The 21271-nt window shown below is 28.1% G+C and overlaps 3 protein-coding genes across 3 annotated transcripts; 1 reads left to right on the top strand and 2 right to left on the bottom strand.

Annotated features, from left to right (window-relative positions):
• Positions 1-2975: 2975 nt before the first annotated feature.
• RpS10b (Ribosomal protein S10b) lies at positions 2976-3929 on the bottom strand. The gene is made up of 2 exons (XM_065507617.1): positions 3849-3929; positions 2976-3586 (listed from the first exon to the last, which is right to left on the bottom strand). Exon 2 carries the CDS (start codon positions 3583-3585, stop codon positions 3115-3117), a length of 471 nt encoding a protein of 156 aa, XP_065363689.1. The 5' UTR covers position 3586; positions 3849-3929; the 3' UTR covers positions 2976-3114.
• Positions 3930-6056: 2127 nt separating this feature from the next.
• On the top strand, positions 6057-8465 carry LOC135958309 (probable serine/threonine-protein kinase DDB_G0282963). Its single transcript, XM_065509210.1, has one exon. It carries the CDS (start codon positions 6057-6059, stop codon positions 7806-7808), a length of 1752 nt encoding a protein of 583 aa, XP_065365282.1. The 3' UTR covers positions 7809-8465.
• A 4499-nt stretch (positions 8466-12964) lies between these two features.
• Positions 12965-18590, bottom strand: LOC135957412 (nose resistant to fluoxetine protein 6-like). Its single transcript, XM_065508151.1, has 8 exons — positions 18266-18590; positions 15016-15415; positions 14875-14948; positions 14601-14800; positions 14419-14534; positions 14125-14338; positions 13392-14048; positions 12965-13312 (listed from the first exon to the last, which is right to left on the bottom strand). The coding sequence occupies exons 1-8, from the start codon at positions 18540-18542 to the stop codon at positions 13124-13126; spliced, it is 2127 nt and encodes a 708-aa protein (XP_065364223.1). The 5' UTR covers positions 18543-18590; the 3' UTR covers positions 12965-13123.
• Between the last annotated feature and the right edge of the window lie 2681 nt (positions 18591-21271).

Genomic DNA, 21271 nt, shown 5'->3' with positions numbered 1-21271 from the left:
GCTCATCCGAGTCACGTCAGACGGTGTAACAGACACACACCGTGTATTTCTTATGAAACTGATTGGTTTGAAGACCCAACATTTTCAATAATAAAAAACCTCATATAAAAAAAAATAGTTTTGCTCATTTGAGCGGTTCATGAAAGTTAACAGTTGTTGCAAAAAAGTAGTATTACAATAAAATCACGTATTCAAGCATGCTTCTTCTTTTCTAACTGTCAATCAGACTTAATGATATTCAACTTTAACTTGAAAATAAATAAAATTTTTAACTCTTTTATTACATTTATCGTCTTAATATGTATGGAAACAATACATATATTTTTGATCTTCAAACTAAAATTAAAGTTAGATTAGATTAGCACAGATTTCCTATGTTATGTTAAAAAGATTTTTATATTTGTCCCAATGAATTATATAATAAAGGCATAGGAAATATTAAGAGTTATAAGACTTTAAAGTCACTATATATAAAAGTAAATTTCTCTTATATTTAATAAATTATCTGTTTCAAAATACCTCTCATATGATATATAACATTTATTAACATTCTAAACCAAAAATTACATTTAAAATTAATATGACAGTACTTCATTTTTTATGCTAGATTCTATGTAAAGTACTTTCAAATTGTATAAAAAATTAAGCAACAATTGAAAAATAGTACAATTAACTTAATGTAGTTATTATCAAAAGGGTGCAACCTAAACAGTATTAAATAATATTGATCACAGATTAATAAATAATATAACTACCGAACTAGTTATTTTTTTAAATTAGATTCAAATTACATACGTATTTGATCTAATCAAATCATACGCAAATATACCAAAAAGCGACGATATAATAATTTAATATATTTTTTTCTCGTATTATTTATAATTTATTTTATACAGAAAAAATAAATTAATATTTTGAATGAATTTTTTAATTAATATTGACCTAACATTACTTTTTTCACAAACTTGTTTCATTCAGAATAAGAACATGTTCACATTTTTTACTTAACTAATGATTTAGTTTAGCAATTTTTATATGAAAGCAAAAATTAAAAAGAAACAAATTACTCTAAAAATCACACATGTTGTTTTCACATGGTTTTTTACTAATAATTTTAAAACAAAAAAATATGAAAAAGATCATACTATTTAAGAAAATGTTATGAATTGAAATCAGATCATGGTACTATTTATGTTGAAATTTATTATTGAATCATTCAAGTTTTCATTAATTCAAATCGTTATTCTTTATTCAACATTACAAAAGAAATTAATAAAATTAAGTCCTTAAATTTATTTTAAATTTTTTTGGTTTGAGTTTTTTTCTAGTTTCCGCTCTATGTTTGTAAATATTAAAAACAAATTAAATATCGAAAAAACATTTTCATTTAATTTGTATTAAATTATTGTAAACAAATTTAACCATTCGAATGTTAAATTAATAGAATTCATTCTATTCAAATAAAAAAAATATTTCATGGTATTATTCCCGAAAAATGTTTTTAATTCTAAGTTAAGATTTTAAGAAATTAAACTTAAATTTAATTGATTCGAAACTCTGGTACAAACGTACTTCAAAATATGAAAAGTAACGATTTAGTTTTCTATGTGGAATTTATAATTTTTTACCAAAAACTTGATTTCCTGAAAACTCTACTTTTTAGAGTTGATATTTTTTGATATAGCAAAATAATAATGATTGATCGAAAATCGATTATTAGCTTTATACCATTCTCATATTGGAAGCATTTTGAGGAGATATGTTCCTATTTGATATGCTTTAAAATAAAATTCCTGCCCAATATTGAATGCTATAATCTCGAATAAGAAAATTACGATCAGTTTAACTCAATATCGAAAGCGCTAATTCCTCGTATATGTTATTGCATTCAGACATGAAGGAATTATTATTCCAGAAATTTATACCTATATTAGATACGTTTGTTCCAGTCTAGTGTTACTTCACTACGTTTTGGCAAAATTACAATTTTCAAAAGTTAAGAAAGTATTTAATTGCCTTTTCAAGAAATATATAAATTAACGTTTTTATAAAAAGTCCAATAAACTAAACTCCTTGTATATTGCAATACAATTTATGTTTTATTAAAAAGATACATAGGTACATATGTTGATTTAATTTTTTTTTAATTTCTTAGTTAAACAAAATAGATCTTCCACATATTTTCAACCTGTTTTTATAAAATTTTTAGCCCATTCGCAAGTCTTCGACTTTATTAAACGAATGTTAGAATTTCGAAACAAAATTCTTTGAATATTTAAAATATATGAATTTTAAATCCAATTCATGCCATCTATTCGTTTCAATATATTTGGGTCGAATCTTAATTCGATACTATATTATTCAATATATTTGTATATACATATATGTAGTATTCTAACAATTAGGTTCATAATTTCGGTTCAGTGGAAACGGGTTTAATTTAAAACATAAAATATTTACAGATTAAAGACTATTTTTAAATAATCTATATACAAATTAAAATGATAAACACTTCGCATCTTAAGTCGAGTTCAAACATATTTGAGGTCGAAATCGGTTTACATCACATTTCAGTTTAGATCAGGTTAAAATAAATTATTTAAAATGGCTATGTACTTTTATAGAAGGGTAAAAATGAATTGTTCTAAACCTTTGTTAGCAATTTTATTTTTTAATCAAGGCAATAATTCGCTTAATGTTAGAACACCAAATGGTAAACTGAAGTTTATCAAGCACTCGTCCATTCTTGAAATACGAAGAGTATGGAGATTGAAAAACAATGCTTTGTTTATGTGTAAATACTAATATAGGATTCCATTTCAGATCAGAAATATTTTATGAACACAATCACTTTATACCGGAGTCGATAATAGCAGTTGTTTACAAATATTTTTAATCACATCACTCAACTTTTATCTGAGCTGATATCAATCGAGATCACTTTGTTGTTGACTTTTTAGCAATATAAAACACACTTTTAATTCTTTTGTTTCTTTTAAATTTTTTATATTTTATAATTTTCTTTTAAAATAGAAAAACATCTTTTCATAGCGAACAAAAAGATTTAAAAACTACTTGCAGAGGTTGAATATCACCCATGTCAAAATAACTTATTTATTGGGGACGACCACGACCGAAACCGCCACGGAATTCAACATCACCGGCACCAGCGCCTACATCACCCTTCTTATCAGCACCACCGGGGGCACGTCTGTAAGCAGAACGATCTTCACCAGTCTTGCTAACATCACCGGAACGAGCAGCAGCAGCTGGGCGGGGACGTACAGTTTCGGGTCTGGTGGGACGCTTGAGAGTGGCGGGAACAATCTCAGGAGGCAAGTGCAAGTAACTGCGCAAGAATTCGATACCTTCGTTGGTCAAGTACCAGTAGTAATGTCTCCAGGCGAATTGTTCTCTGACCAAGCCACGGGAGTGGAGGGACTGCATAGTTTTGATGACATGCAAGTTGGGAATGCTCTCAAGCTCAGGGTGCTTAGGAGCGTGGGTATCTTTTTTGGCTACGATAACACCCTCTTTGAAGAGGTATTCGTATATAGCGACACGATGAGCCTTTGGCATAAACATCCTGCAATGGAATAGAACACAAACACCAATTAGTTTCTTGTAATTGTAATATTATTTATAAATCTATTGCTTTCACTATACACACACATACAATTCCTACCTTTATGGTAGGAATCTTCTTTTTTCTGAATTTAACATTATGGACAAAAACTATTCTTTTTCATTTATACATATTCGATATTGCTTTTAATTTGAAATTATTTTCACATATTAGTTTTATGATTGTAAAGATTTTTAATGATTTTTTAAAGAATTTTACATACTTTAGCGTCTTCTGTGGAGCAGTCACCGGAAAGAAAGGAAAATCGAGTTGACAGCTGTCATTGTGTTGACATCTCTGATAGTTTGACTACCCGACAACAGGTGGCGCGTTTGACAGTTAAGTGTGTTTATTTGTAAAGTATTGCTTATTAAACACAGTCCCAATAACAAATTATTTTATGCTGGCAATACTAATATAAAGTAAATTTCATAAACATTTTTAATAATTTTTTTATTTCTTTAGCTATAACTTTAATTGTAAATAACTTTATAATAAAGGCCTTATCCATAAGCAATTTTCAAATTTATCAAAGGTTTATAAAAATGTTTGTTAATAAACCTTTAATAAATTTAATATGAATATGGGGTAAATGTTTTAATAAACTATTTAACTCCTGGAAAAACATTATCACTGCAAAATCACATATACACTTCACCCAGAACTTTGAATTAATTCAATTTATTCTTAAATCACTGGCATCTTAATTCAGAATTAAAATTTTCACCAATTCGTTCCATAAAACTAATCCCAACATAACAAATTCTTTAGCTTCATTCAAAGGCTTTTATTTGGATCGTCATTTATTGTTGAATTAATTCATAATAAATGTTTTCTATAAAGAACTCGTCGAAATTCGAAAAATGTTAATGAAATAATGTTCTTTATACACAAAATTCATTCAAAATTCATCTATAAAACCTGAAAGTTTTTGCAGAAACTTTTAGAAAAGTTTTTTGTTTACTACTTAACAAAATTAAAACTAAATATTAGAAACAAAAGTGATAATATTATTTAATACATTACATTTTTATTTCTTAACATTGAAACTATGTATTTTTTACACTTAGATATTGGAAAAATTCGAAAATATTCGATAAATTTTAAATATTTTAATAAAGTCGACTTTGTATAAATAACCAAAAGTTGAAAGTTCGAAAATGTGGAGTCATCATTTGTTTAATTTTTCATTTAGGTTTTTTGACATTTGTTAAGACCAATTGTTGTTTTTGTAGAACTGATACCACCTTGTATGAATTCGCCTTGAGTTAACTGAAAACGGCAACTCAGACTGTGCTGCTCAAGTCATGACTCATGTGCCGCTAAAATGAGCAAAACCTGTTTTATACCCTTCACCTTCGTGAGAAGGGTATATATAAGTTTGTCATTCCGTTTGTAATTTCCACAATATAATTTTCGGACCCTATAAAGTATATATATTCTGGATCCTTATAGATAGCGGAGTCGATTAATCCATGTCCGTCTATCTTTCAGTCTGTTGAAATCAATTTTCTGAAGACCCCATATCTTCGTGATCCAAATCTTCAATAATTTTGTCAGACATGCTTTCGAGAAATTTCCTATTTAAAATCAGCAAAATAGGTCCACAAATGTCTGAGATATGAGGCAAAAACCAGGACAACCTCGATTTTTGTCCTATTTTTGACCTATATCTGGATTACTAAGTCATTAATATAGACAATATGGACATCTAATGATAGATATTTCAAAAACCTTTGCAACGACGTATATAAGACCATAGTAAGTTGGACATACAATGGATCAAAATCGGAAAAAATATTTTTTAACCCGAACTTTTTTTTCACCAAAAAAAAAATTAAAAAACAAAAATTTTTTTTTAAATTTAAAAATATAAAAAACAAAAAATTTTTTTTAAATTTAAAAAAAACAAAATTAAAATAATTTTAAAAATTTTTTTTTGCAAAAAATGAAAATACAACATTGGAAAAATAAATTTTGTTTACCTAAAAATATTTAAAATTTTTATTTTTAAATAATTTGGTGAAGGGTATATAAGATTCGGCACAGCCGAATATATAGCTCTCTTACTTGTTTCATATTGGGTTTTTCGTAATGAGAAATCAGTTACATAAGAAATAAACCGTATGATATGATCCGGTTGTGCCGGAGTGTCTCTACTACTACTTTTATGCAACTGATATTTTGTTTTCCTACTAATGTCAAATATTTATTTTAGCTTTTTTTTATATTGTAATATTTATTTACTGTTTTGTTATTTATTACATTTAACATTGTAATAAATTTGGGAATATAAACATTAAATTGTTTCTATAATTAAATAATAATTCACTACCAAGGTATATCTATTTCACATTCATTTGTACATTGTATATTGAACAAAATATTTAATTTACTCTTTTTAATAAAACTTTTATTTAAAGGATAAATAATGGATGGCATAACCACTAGTATAAATACCATACTAAAAAATCTGATTAAGAATTTCAATACCTTGTTGGATTGTCCGGTACGTTTTTCGGGCGAGTATGAGGGTGAAAAAGTACATAATTTTATTGAATACATAGAGTATTATAAGCGAATAAAGTGTATAGGAGATGAACAAGCTTTACAAGAATTACAATATCTTTTACTGGATCAAGCACATTCGTGGTGGCTAAGAAGAAAAACCAATTTACATACTTGGTCTGAAGCACTAACTGTATTAGAAAATCATTATGCCAAAAGACGACCTACTCATGAAGTCTATATGGAAATACTTAAACATAACTATGCAGATTACGAATCTAAGGAAGACTTCATTGATGACAAAGTCGAATTGTTCAATGAATTGTCTCAACCAGAATTAAGAGAAGATAACAAATTAGAAATAATATACGCATTACTGCCAAATGATGTACAGAATAAAGTAAAATTTGTAAATATCAGTAGCATAAAAGAGTTAAAAGAACAATTGAAGTTATTAAAATTGGATAGTGTTCCAACACTATCAAATCTAGGAAATATGATATCAAATACTAAAAGTGCAGATGCCCCAAATGGAGATTTGGTTCAAACGCCATCTAATCAAGACAATATAATATCAACTTCTAAAAGCACTGAACCGCCAAACGGAGTTTTGACTGAAGAGCAGAATGAAGATTGTTCCAAAAAGGACTCCGTTCAGAATGAATCAAATAATCAGACTCTAGCTTTTAGTACAGACAGTAATGCCGACTCCGAAAGAGATCCTATAATTAAAGTGAGAAGAACCGAAGATTTGATGCCACAAGATATTAAGGAAGAAGAGGAAACCCACATGCAACAAGAAGAATTTATAGCCAACCATACTGAATCAACAACAAATCATACATCGCAAGCAAATCATGAAGATTTCCAAATTGATACCGATATAATGAATCAAATTAATAATATAATTGATGAATCTGAAATGAATATAAGTGCATTAAATAATAATCAAGTTAATCCTTCAATTATTACACAACCAAAAAACGATGCTGTATCTTTGGAATTGCTAGGTTTTAATATTGAAACTAATAAACAACCTGAAATAAACTCCAAAAATTATCCGGAACACCAAAGTAAATCATCACTAAATGTAACAAAAAAAGTTAAATTACGTTGCTCTTATTGTCGTAAGGGCAATCATACAGCACAAACTTGTTTTAAAAGAGCAAAACATATGCAACAGTCTCCGGAAAGATTTCTGACAACAAAGCCGAAAGAAGGCAACGACATTTTACCGACGAAAAACAACGAGGAGCATACGGAATATATATCATCAAATAATAATAATAATAATAGCAATACAACCAATCCAAACATTTCCGCTACAGAACCTGCTGTAACAACACCACCAACATTTTTAAATCAAGTTCCAACTACCTCAATACTTTACACTTCTCTTATAACCACATCTCCTATTGTTACAAGTTCTTCTTCTGTGATTCCAAATACTAATACCGAGTCCAAATTGATTAATACTACACTGACAACTAAGTTAATTGCACCCATTAATGGAAAAACGTCAAACAAAATGCTAGCCGCAAAATTATTACGCAGTATAAATACGCCTTCTCCGAAATGCCATCAGTGCGGCACTGTAGGTTATTACAAAAGCATTTGCCCAAATTGTAGTCCCATCTATAATAACAATAACAATCATAATCCGTATGGTAAATAGTCGTTTACGAAAAAAAAAATATAAAATTATTTCTACTTATGTCTGTCTATACCAACTACATTTATGTATATTTTGGAAGTACTTTTTATTAGGAAAGAAAATTGTAAATTTTTTAAGTATTATTTTATAGAAACACTCAGCGTTATTACAATTGCCATAGTCGAAAACGAGTTGTTTTGATAAATTGCTATTATGATTGTCGAATACCATTAAAATACGACGAAATGTCTACGTTTTTATAAGTACGATACAGCCATGTCGGTCTATTTGTTGAAATTAACTTTCCGAAGCCCCCAAATAACTTACAAACATGATTGATAAATCTGATAATCGGCCCACAAATGGCTGAGATATATGCAAAAAAATGATTTTTAACTATTTTTGACATATATCTCGATAAGTCTGTACGTAGATAATATGGATATCAATTAAAAATACATTTGCAACGACGTATATAACGACATATCGCACACCCAGTTCAAAAGAGACACAACTCAAAATTAATTTGTCGGGTTATATAAACCCGAAAAATGAATTTTACGCTTAAACTATGCACAATACACTTGTTTATCTATACAAAAGATATCAGTGTATTCTGTTGTTGTTAACTGTGGCTAAAAAAACACTAATGTCTTTCATTATGTTTCAATTGGTATACATACATATATTTATTTTCGATTTCTGAAAAATTAAAATTTTGAGTTGTGTCACTTTTGAACTGGGTGTGCGATATTTGAAACGACAATGGATCAAAATCGGGAAAAATATTTTTTAACCCGAATTTTTTTTACCAACAGTTTTTTTTACCAAAATTTTGATGTAAACTTTTTTTTCACCAATTGATCAAAATCGGGAAAAATATTATTTAACCCGAATTTTTTTTCACCAAAATGTTTAAAAAACACAAACATAAAATATTTTTTCACAAAAAAATAAATTTTTATGCAGTTTTTTTTTTGATTTCAATATTTATTTTGAGTATACTTTGGTGAAAGGTTTACGTATTAGATTATGCATAACCGAATATAGCAATCTTACTTGTTAATATTGTCATTGTCGAAAATTGTACATGATAAAAATAAAAGCGATTGCGACTACGTCTTCGACAGCGACACTCATAATAAGGGGGATTAATTAAAATATCTCTTAGTAATGAAATTCTCTACGTATATGAATTGTATAAATTTATAAAAAAAAATTAAGAGCCCGATTCAGAAACATAATTTTAAAATTATGTATGAAAAACACTATGTTTGGAAATAATTTGTGAGTTATTTTTGTACAAATTTTCTATACAATTGCTTATTTCGCTTAACTGAATCAGGCTCTGAATTGTTTATCACTCTATAACATAACATAAGTATAACTTTGTTAAATATGGGAAAACATTTTACATGAATAATAAAAACATATTATTGTTATTAAATTTAAAGCTAATAATATATGAATTTGTATTTTCGAAATTCAGAAACTCCTCTCTAGAGCAGTTTATTAGCAATTATAAAAATTCTCAAAAAATTACACATACGAGTGTTGTTTTTGGCTGATTAGGTTTTTGCGCTCTATGTATATTTCTATATGCTTCACACCACCAAAAAACTAATGTGCTGTTTTTCTATAGCGAACGAGTACTTTGAGTGGAAATTTAACATGTGTTTTGTTATTGTAATAAAAACATAATACATGTAAAACGTCCACTCAAACCACTCGTTCGCTATAGAAAAACAGCACATAAGTCTTGAAACAACAAAATAAATGTTAGTCACACTCGCACTCGTTCAACAATACTGTATTAACTCAAAATTTTAAAATGTTCAGTAGAGGGCAAAAACTGTTTGTGATTACATTTTAAGAGAATTTGAAAATCCGAAAACATCATATTAATCAAATTCCATTTGAAAATATATTTACATTGTTTTTCTTTAAAATTTTTGCAATTAGTGCAAAATAAATCAATTTTTTTGAGTTAATACCATTTTTCTGAAACTTCTCGGTATTTTTTTGTATTATTTTATCAACAAAACAGTATCAACTCAAAATACAACCAAATTTAAATAAAACAATTTGATTATATTTAACTTGAATAAAGGCTCAATTCAAAATAATAAATCTTGTGTCACAATGTTAGTGTTTGAACTCCTCCGAAACGGCTCAACCGATTTTTATGAAATTTTGTATGTATGTTTCGTAAGTATGAGAATAGGTCCAAACGTATATTTCATACCGCTAGGTCATTAGGGTGACCCTATCCAGAATTTATTTTTACAAATTTTCATCAACCGACCCTCACACACCCGTTTTTTAGCCGAGATTTTAGTATTTTGTATGAGCAATATACAAATATCAATGTTTACCTATTTTTATGAAATTTTGTATATATTTTTGGTAGGTACGAGAATATTATATTACATACCGCTAGGACATTAGGATGCCAAAAAAGTTTGTTTGTATTTATCTTCATTTGGCATCAAAATACCTATAATGCCAAATTCACTTAGAATACATTCGTTATTTTTTAGCAACCAAAATATTCACTAGAAATAATTTGTATGGCAGAACAACGTTTGCTGGATCAGCTAGTTTTTTTTATGAAAATATACGATGTATTTATATTTAAATTTTTGTATTAACTCAAAATAATACCTTTTTGTTGATACAAGGTAGTCACTAATTATCACGAAAATGGTCTCAAATGTGATTTTCGAGTTGAAAGAGTAATCGGAATACGTTGAAATTTTTACAGTAGATATGTATTGATGTTGTTAGTTGATTACTTGCAAAAAGTGAATTTTAAAAAATTTTGAGTTAATACATTATTGTTGAACGAGTGCGATATACATATGTATATCTGATTTGTTGTATTTTTGTTTAACAAAACAGAGTGTGTCTATATCCATATGTACAATTTTCTGTGCTTCATACCATATAGAAACATAAAAAAATTACTCAAAAAAATCACACATATAGAGTAACATAAAGCCGAAACCATAGAGAATAGACATAGAGCGGAAACTCTCCTGTCAAAGACCTAACTCAGTTATCAAAAACCTAAGTGGTGAGAATGTATTAGTAGAAAAAACTATGTGAAAACAAAAACAACACTCGTATGTGTGATAATTTTGAGAAATTTTTTTTGTTTGTGTTTTTTTCTCGTTTCCGCTCTATGTTCTATATGGCCGAAACCATAGACAACAACTAGATAGGTAACTGAGAGCCAAAAACCTAAGTCTGTTGTAAGAACCCTAATTCATGAGAATGTATTGCATGTATTTTGTTTTTGTATCACCCGTATGTGTGAAAAGAGAGTAATTTTTTCCTCTCACCTTCCATGGATAAATAAATACACATAGATTGGTAAGAATTTACTAGTAAAAAAACTATTTGAAAACAAGAACAACATACGTATGTGTGATTATTATGTGTGATTATTGTGTTTGAGTCTTTTTCAAGTTTCCAATCTAATACAGTGATGTTCAAAAATAAAAATGAAGATATTTGGTGAGAGAGCTACCCAGCAAACATAATGTCAAACACTTAAAATAACAACAAAATGAAGAAAGTTTAAATTTAGAATTTTTGTCAAATAAAACCAATTTATTAAATGAATATAATTTAAATTTTAAGGAAATGAAAGAATATACATTGTAAGTCCGAAATACTCTCAAATTTTTTATTTATTTTTAACTTTGTTTTTTTGTGTTCAATTGTAATTGAAACGCGTGTGTTTGCTATGCTTCATCCAAAAACCAACCAACAACAATGCTTATTGAATTTCTGAAAAATGAGACATTTATTACGCTCTTTAAAAGAGCGTAACAAATGTGTTTAAATTTTTTAAACAATTGTTGTATGGGATGAACATCACTGATCTAATACATGCTCACCACTTAGGTTTTTGGCAACTGAGTTATTTCTTTGACAGGAGAGTTTACGATATATGTATGGCCGAGACATCAAATAGAGAATTTGTTGGTAAAAATATTTTTTTACACGATTTTTTTTTCATCAAAAATGTTGTTAACAAATCCAGTTTTTTGTTTCACCAATGAATCAAAATTTTCACCAAAAAATTTATTTTTCTAAAATGTTTGTGTTTTCAGCATACCATCTTACAAGCAAATAAAGTAAACCGTACCCCCTCTAATTTAAAGTATATTTGCAAGGCAGTTTCGAACATTTCTTTAACGAACGTAAGTTCGCCTTTTTAAAATATCAATGTTTTGTACGGGGATTTTTTTCAGGTACATATAATATTCGGTACAATCGAATATAGCACTGTTACTTATTAATTGAGAATTTTAATTTGAAATTGGGAAAATTCCCAAAAATTTTAATGAAATTATGTACTTAAATAATTCACATTAAAGAAATATGAAATATTTGTTAACGAACCTATGCTAATATCCATTTGATTACTAAACAATTGAAAATGAAATTACACCTATCAGGCTCATGATAAGGCCACGGGAAGTAAGAATCGAAAGCACTGTTCGGAATATAATACGAGACCAAGCATGTGTTCAACGACAAAATAAATTAAAGTTAATTTAATTTCAGAATTTTCTCAATTTCAATGAAAAATTATGCAGATGTACAATAACGCATCATATAACGAGGGAGGGAATATATTTTACATTAGAAATCATTTTTTTTTTGAAAATCAGTGATTTCAGCAACCCTTTGGAGGCCTAATGTGACTTGTTCTCATGTAGCCTAATGGGTTATGTTATCCGAAAAGAAACTCCAATTGGAGTGTAGGAAATGAATTTTCAATGTCATATTGCATCTAATTATTGATAAGAAATTTATTACAAACATAACAAAATAATTTAAAAGAATTATCACAAAAACGCGTTATTTGGTAGATTTATGAGTAATATAAATGTTTTGAAGACTTTTGTACAAAGAAAAGATATTTTTTATGACTAGCCTCAAACAAGTGTTGCGGAATGTAAACAATGAAAATTTTCCATTATCTATTGGAACGTGATGTCTACATTGGGTCGTGAAATAAATTGGTGAATGTGCATTTTTACGCATAACCATACAAAATTTAGGAAATTGAAAAACGTTTTAAATTTATAAAAATATTATTTATAGATACATATGTATATTTTTTATTATTGTCTAATCTTTAATAAATAAAAGAACGTATACAATACAATTCAAAATTATGGTCAAAATTTGTTTTTTGTCGTCCATTGTATAAATAAATTAAAATCAAATCGTTATTACACACATACTTAAAATGTAGTTTTTGTTTCTATTCATATAACATGAATCAAAAATGTATAAGACTAGTTGATTTCTTAAGCTTAAGCTTTGCTAGGATTTTCAGCAGGTACTGCATCGGCAGGAGCTGTGGTAGGTTCTACCTTCTTGGGTTTAGCAGCACCATTTCCAAAAATGGCTTTTTCGATACCTAAAATAGGAGACTCAAAGGCAAGAGTAGCAAAGATGGAAGCGGTCAATGTCAAGCCAAAATCATGCCACCAGCGAAGAATCTAAACAAATTTACAAAAAGATATACAAATTATAACTCTGCATACAATTTTCAATTGTTAGCAATATTAGGGTACTTACAGCATCGTAATCCGAAAAGTGTGTATCGGTTTGCAAACGTGCAGCATTAACCAATTGAACAATTCTATGAATGACATACATGCAGTAGGTCAAACGACTGAAACCAGTAAAGAATCCCCATGACAAGAAATCGTTGATAATACCACCATGTCCATTGTAACAAGCCCAAACGATCCAGCCAATAGCTAGAGCCCAAGAGGTACGACTCAAAGGTTCAAAGATGGCGCCTTCATAAATCGGTGAATTGGGATTTTCAGGACGAATACGCCAGTAAGGTCCCCACAAATCGGTAAGCATAACACCGAAAGCTAACAACCAACCAGTTATTACCCAATGTCTCTTCATGGGAATCTTACGGCCGCGATTTTTGGTAAACAAGAAGTAACCAAAGATGACACCAATCAACCAAGTAGGAATACGGGTATGTGTTGGGTAATAGGTAAGACGCTGACGTAATTCAACTTGATTATCTTGTACACGGAAGAGCGTAAAGTCATTGTGCATAAATGTTGCAACTGTACAACCCAAGCATAAAATAAGAAAGATGACAATGGGTACCAATGCTTTCTTGCCCCATTTCCATAGGGGAATAAGGAAGAGTGGAGACAAAACATATAGTTGTGTATCGACAGCCAGATACCAAGATTGACTGATACACTAAAAATTTAAAGAAACAAATTGTTAATAAATACGTTGAGAGTTATAAAAGATGAATGGTATTTGTTTAACTTACGATTTTATAGGGGAAAGCATAATTTTGGACATATAACAAAGTTGCCCACCAAGTATCTTCACAACGCTTGTCTTGTGTTCCGAGTTTCATCCACATGGGACCAGCACCAGAGTATTTATACAAAGACATAATGTACAAAATAACAACAGCGACCACTGGGGTCAAACGAATATAACGATGGAAATACATCATCTTGATGTTTAGGTAACCCTTGCTGAAAATAATATGCACACAGTTAATTTGTTAATACAGCTATCTAAGGAATTTGTTTTCATGTTTATTAGTACTACTTACGTTTTTTCCATTTCACGGAAGGCACCCCATAACATCAATAAACCAGACATAAAGAAGAAAGTATCGACACATAGAGAACCGTTTTGTACCAACATAGAGTATGGAGTTTCAACCCACTATAATATAAAAAAAAAAAAGTTTTATAAACATGTTATTGCTTAAAGTTCCACAATAATACTTACAGTGTAAAATTTGTTTTTGTTGATATGAGGCAAATCATAGAAAGTCATGTAACCATGGCCAAATACGACCCACATCATAGAGAAACAACGGATACCATTAAGACAATGAATTACATTAGGATTGTCGACTTTCTTGACAGTGAAAATCTTGGGAGCATTGGTTAGAACAGAGAAGGCCAAATACAAAGGTTTTTTAGGTTCTAAATTAAAAAAAAAGAATAATATTCATTAGGAAATTATGGAAATTTAAAAATATAAAATTGTATAAACTTACGTTTCTTTTGGGTTTGGACATAATCATAAATTGAACTAGCAATCATGCAGAATACAATGAAGCAGATAAAAACACTGAAATATATGAATAATTATTATTTCTGAGTTACAGACAAAACATTTCAATATTAAGCACACTTACATGGCGAATATATCAATGCCACGCAATTCAATGGGTTCATCAATTTTACAGAAATCTTCTCTAATCATATCGGCGGTAATTTCTTCGCCGTAGTAAGTTTTAATAACTTCCTTAAGGATTTCATTAGTTTTTGAGGGCGAACAAGATTTGGGTACACAAACACCCAATTCAAAAGCTTCGGGATCCTTGCGCTTATAACTAATAGCTCTGTTCCACTCATCACGTTTGTTAATTTTGGCCATGAAGCCCTTGATGGGAACCTTGGCCAGACAGTACTGACCTCTAATTTCATGATTTTCAGATACTTGACGTGTGGCAGCAATACATTCCTCAAATTGGCCCATGCTAATAACATGACCCCACATGAGACCGAAAGGTAAGCGACCCCATGAGTCGGGATCTACAGTAAGGGAAAAATAAATAAAAACCATTTAATATAATACTAATAAATATGTAATTTAAACAAAACATTTATTGTATTTTTAAGTAGAACTTTACAAAATGTTTGACTACTAAATACATCACACATTATGTCGAATAATAAAGGAAACTTGAGATCATATGGGATCAAGAAATATTTTACATAAAACCAGACCTTATAATTAATTAATTAAATTTCAATTCACTAAAATCTCAATTCTGATTTAAAACTTTCAGAAATTCATTCCATAAAACCATTAAAAAATATAAAAAATTTTCGTCATGTACAATTTTGGAAATATTTATGAACATATTCTTATTCTGAATGAAAAAAGTTTTTGAAAAAAAAAACTGTAGTGTACGATTAATATAATTTATTCAAAATTGCATTCCAATTTTTTCTGTGTATTCATTTTGTTTTTGTTTTGCAAAATGAATTGAAAATAAATTCAATAAAATTTCTTAAGCTATTTTGTAATGGAATTAATTCTCAAAGTATAAAATTCAATACGTTTGAAGTATTGAATTCTTTAATGGAATGGTTAAGAGAAAAATTTAATTTAATTTTGAAAAAATCTCTCAAAATCACTTTTTTTATTGTTCAAACAAATTTATTTGCATGGATATAAATAGCGTATGATTATTATTTAATTTTGCAAAATATGCATAAATCATACGTCTATAAATATTGAGATACTACAATTTTATAAATTTAAAGTATATTAATTTAGATGATTATTGAGCAGTGAATTCCGTTTTACCCAATATTATCAAACCAATAACAGAATATTTTTTGGCTATTCAATCATATATATACCTAAACGAATTCGCTGTCAAAAATGTATCTAGTAAACACAAGAAAATTATAAGTCATCTAAATATCAAGTTATTTTTCAAATTTGTTTTCTCTACTGAATTTATAGGTAAGTAAATAGAAGCCATTAAATTCCACTAACGGACTTATGAAATATGAACGTAAACAACGCAAGGTGTATTTTAAATAACCAATATGGGTTTTCCCGCAAATACTTTAGTGCCATTTCTACTTTCTATAGATTAAATAAACAAATTTGCACAAGAAGTAAAAATAAATATTCCAGCTACTATAAATACTTTCAAAAATTTAAAAAAAAAAAATAATTCAGGATGTAAAAAGATTGCGCAAATCCAATAAAATTAGCGTCATAAACGTAATATCTACACTGACCGAATTAAATATTGTGATGTTTTAGTTTCTGTTGATTCGATTAGAAAATTTTTTATTAATAATATAACGGCTATAAATGCAATAACGTCATAAAAATATTCCAACTACATTGGTGGTGGATTATTTTATGTTTCTTATATGATATAATTTATAATTTGAAGATTGTAAATCTAAGCTACTTCAAAATCTACAATCTTTAATTGGGGAAAATTTATTATGTTTCAAAATAATACGTAATACTTTTTATTAACGGAATTTTTGATTTAAAGATTAAATACAAAAGTTAAAGATAAGCTGTTGTTACAGTTCTATAAATTAAATTAGCCTTGTTTCAAACAAGCGATGACAAATTTTATTTAGTAAACAAAACGAATTTCAAATAAAAAATTATTATTTTTTGTATGTTAGCACCAGAACTTCAAGTTAATTAATTCAATTTGAGCTTAATTCACAAAAATCTTAATTCGGAATTAAAATATATCAGTCATTCATTGCATAAATCTTATTCATTAGCTTGATTCAAAAGCTTTTATTTAAAGAGAATTCATTCATCGTTGAATTAATTCATAATGGAATTAATTCATAACAGAGTTAATTTGTTTTGAATGATTAAATTATTGTTAATTAGATTCTTATACAAATTGATTTATATATTATTCTTCCTTCAGTTTGTTTAATCATTCAACAAATTGTATTAAGCTATTATGTAATGGATTTGAATTAACAAAAAACTTGAATGATTCAATAAAGAATTTATTCTATAATTAATTTAATAATGATTTTTTAAATGATTGAATTCAATAAATTATTGCCGAATGCTTTAATGGAATTGTTAAGAGAATAGATATAATTTGATTTGGAAAATTTAAGAATTATTCAGATCTGTCACAGAATTCCATTCCGATCGAAAGTGGAATTAATTCCGTATTTCGCTTCTTCAGAAAAAGTAAAACGAAAATTTATTTCGGAATGAAACCACTTTCAGTTTTCAAAGTGGAATTGATATTTGATTGTAATTATTTCTTTTTCTAAACATTTTAATCACTTTCTGTACCAAAAGCTTCACATTTGTTTTAATATTAAAAACACTGTCAAATTAAAATCAGAAATACAGAATTATTAAATATTTTTGGAATTACACGAAATCTGAAGAACATAACACGAAATCGATCGGATCCGAACAAAATGGGCGACAGGCCTGATTATTTCGAACCTTTGGTTAGCACTTAAAATGAAAATTATTCTAAAATCCTCTTTAAACACAATACACATTACAAAGATTTAATAACATTAAATGCAATATGATTTCTTTTTGGCTCCAAACCGATTTGTTTAAATTATTTTTTTTAAAAAATAACAAAGTAATGTTTCAAATATTAAACCTGAAGATGATCGAAATTCATCACACTATTTTTCATCACATATAATTTTCCAATCGTTGGAAATTATGTAAAATATAAAGTTTTTGGAACATTGCATATTCGAGATTAAAAACTCATCGAGCACAAAATTAATTAATAAGAAAATATATAAATTTTTAATTTTAGCAATACACTTTTTTTAACTACACTTTTTTCTTCACAAATTTAATATGTAAAACTTAACAACATATTTAATGCTTACATTCAATGGCCCATTCATCGTAATTGCGTAAACCGTTTAAAACTGCTGCAATATCAGTATCACATTGAGTATCATCGTAAGTTTTATGCGTTGAAATTGTTACATTTGTTAATTCGGCTGAGATTTGGGAACCGATGTCAAAAAATGCATATGCTAAATCGCTTTTGAATGGAGACTGTCCAGCAGTCAACTGTTTATTCGATAAATCCTCCGCTTGGGTAACACTAACCAGCACAAGAAGTGCTAACGACACACCCGTCAGGATATGTCGAGCCATTTTTGTGTAAATACCGTTTAACACTCGCCGAGCGTTGTACCGTTACAAACTATATGTGCTGGTGCAGAAGTAGTAGCTTTTATAGCTAATTCTTTTGATTTGGTTGATTATCTTAGCCATTGTTAAATCGCTATTAACAATAACAACAAATTTGTATACCTCTGCTTTATACTATATGTACTATATATATTTTTAAATTTAAATGTGAGAGAAGTTTGTTGGTACTCTTTAAAATTCGGTAGTGTCGGTGCTATTGGTTTATAATTTCATTAAAGTGAAAAATTATAATGTATGCTGATAATTTATGTCTACTTTACCCATATAAAGAAAATTTAGTTTTTAAAATATCTGCAGTATATTATAATAAATAAATTAGTATTTCAAACCCAACCACATCGAATTTCTGGAGAAGATCCTTTATTTATAGATGAAAAAGAAATTATTGAAGTCGAATCAATAATGTTTTTAGAATTTATACTGCAAAATACTTAATTTAACATGGAATCATCAACATGGAATTTAAATTTCGCAGTTTTTATTCCGATCGATTTCGTTTTATGTTCTTCAGATTCCGTGTAATTTATTAATTCCAAAAATATTGCATAATTCTGTATTTCTGATTTTAATTAAACAGCGTTTTTCATAATAAAACAAATGTGAAGGTTTTGGTACAGAAATTGATTAAAATTTTTAGAAAACCAAACAATCAAATATCAATTCCACTTTGAAACTGAAAGTGGTTTCATTCTGAAAAAAAAATTCGTTTTACTTTTACTGTAGAAGCAAAATACGGAATTAATTCCACTTTCGATCGGAATGGAATTCTGTGACAGGCCTGATAAACTTGATGAAAAAACAAATATATAATTTTCCAAGCTCTAAAATTACCCTTAAGAAAGGCTTAACATTTTTTTAATCTGCGCAGTCGTTTTAGAAATATATATATTTTTTATTTTGACAAAAAAAAATAATTTTTTATCAAAATTTCGAAATTTTTGTTTTTTAAAACGGCATACAAAATTGAAAAATGCGGAAAGAAATTGGAAATATTTCTAAAACGACTACGCAGATTAAAAAAATGTTAAACTTTACTTAAAGGATATTGCGGAATTTCGGTTTTTTCAGTTTATTCGTTTTTGTGTTACGCGAATATATGTTGAGCAACCTCCTCCATTTTCTATATAACGGTATATCTCGAAAACAAGTGCTAAGCTAAAGAAAAACGGGTAGTACCACTGGATTCAGCGTACTCGAATTAGTTTAACCCGCTGGGTGTCCCTGTTGACAGAAAAAAATGTAAATTTCTAGCACAGTGTAATTTGTAGCCAACGTTGTCTCAACCTAGCCCTAGAGGCGCTGAGAATGAAAAAAGGAATGTGTTCAATATTTTGGAGTACTAAGGAATTAAGACAACGAATTAATTCGTGCTGATTGCTCTAATGGAATTGTTAAGAATTCCTTCGAAACTTTTGTACTGGGCTATTTCACTTAAAATTGTACCGCTGCAAATAGTTTAATTTCGATCGAAAGAAGGATTACGGTATTAATTCCTTTTTCGATAGAAACGAAAATATAGTTTACAAAAATTAAGGAATATAGTTCAGTAAGAAATATAGTTTACAAAAAAGTTTCGATTGTATTGTTGTTTTCATGTCATCATTAAGAAAAATTATAATTTATACATCTTTATGTAGGGTATACTAAATTCTGATTGAAACCCAATACTTCTTAAATTTATACTTGATTTAATTTTGATAATAAAACGAATCAAAATCACTTCGATATGAATGAGTAAGTAAATTCGTGTTCGTTTAGCAAGTTCAGTTTATTGCTAATCTTTTTTTATTTCTTGCTTTATTATTTTTAACTACTGCTATATTGGCCAATAACGTAATCAATAAAAATTGTTTAATCTATAGCACTAATAGAAGAGTTCAATTCATTAAGTATTTTTTCGCACTCTTATCATTAGTTTTTTTTGAAGAGTATTACGAGTATTCTTTAGATTTATTAACGTACTTTCTTTCTTTTGTGAATGTATAAGTACAATAATGTTATAAATAACAATAATAACAACAACGAAAAATACAAACTGGAAAATCCTTAACTTTTTTAAATACATATTATGATAAGTATTGTATTTCGTGTATGAATATGTGTACAAGTTTATGGAAAAACGTTTAAAATATAGATAGTAACTTATTAGACAATTTTGAAATTTTAATTAAATTAATAAATCTAAATAAAGCATAAATAATAAAATTCATTATAGAAAATTCTAATTTTAATTACATGTGATATCAATTTATTATTTTTACTCATACGGTGTTTGTTATAGGTTACACATTACCTTCGATATTCAAACATTTAAAAAAATCAATAATACATAGAATAAAATATTTGACCAAAACAAACAACTGTGTTTTAAAATTCGAAATATATATTTTTAAGCTGAAATACATAAGTAGAAATCATTGAAAAGTACAATTTTATTTAATGAGACAAAAAGTTTACGTACGAAATTCTTATTGAAAAACCTTTACTTTAAAGATACTTTAGGAAATCTATGAACGTCCAATGTAAATCTTAATTTTCTGACTTAGAGTAAGGGCCTGTTCGAAAATGAATCTCTGAGGTGAATGTGGTGATGTCTGCCATATCTTTTAAAAAATTACGAAAATCATTTAATTTTTCGATTCCATTGAAGATCACATCTCTCATTGCTTTTT

The sequence above is a fragment of the Calliphora vicina genome, chromosome 4 (assembly GCF_958450345.1).
Source record: "Calliphora vicina chromosome 4, idCalVici1.1, whole genome shotgun sequence".
Lineage (NCBI taxonomy): Eukaryota > Metazoa > Arthropoda > Insecta > Diptera > Calliphoridae > Calliphora > Calliphora vicina.
The sequence above is the reverse complement of the archived record's forward strand: the minus strand, read 5'-3'. Positions and strand labels throughout refer to the sequence as shown.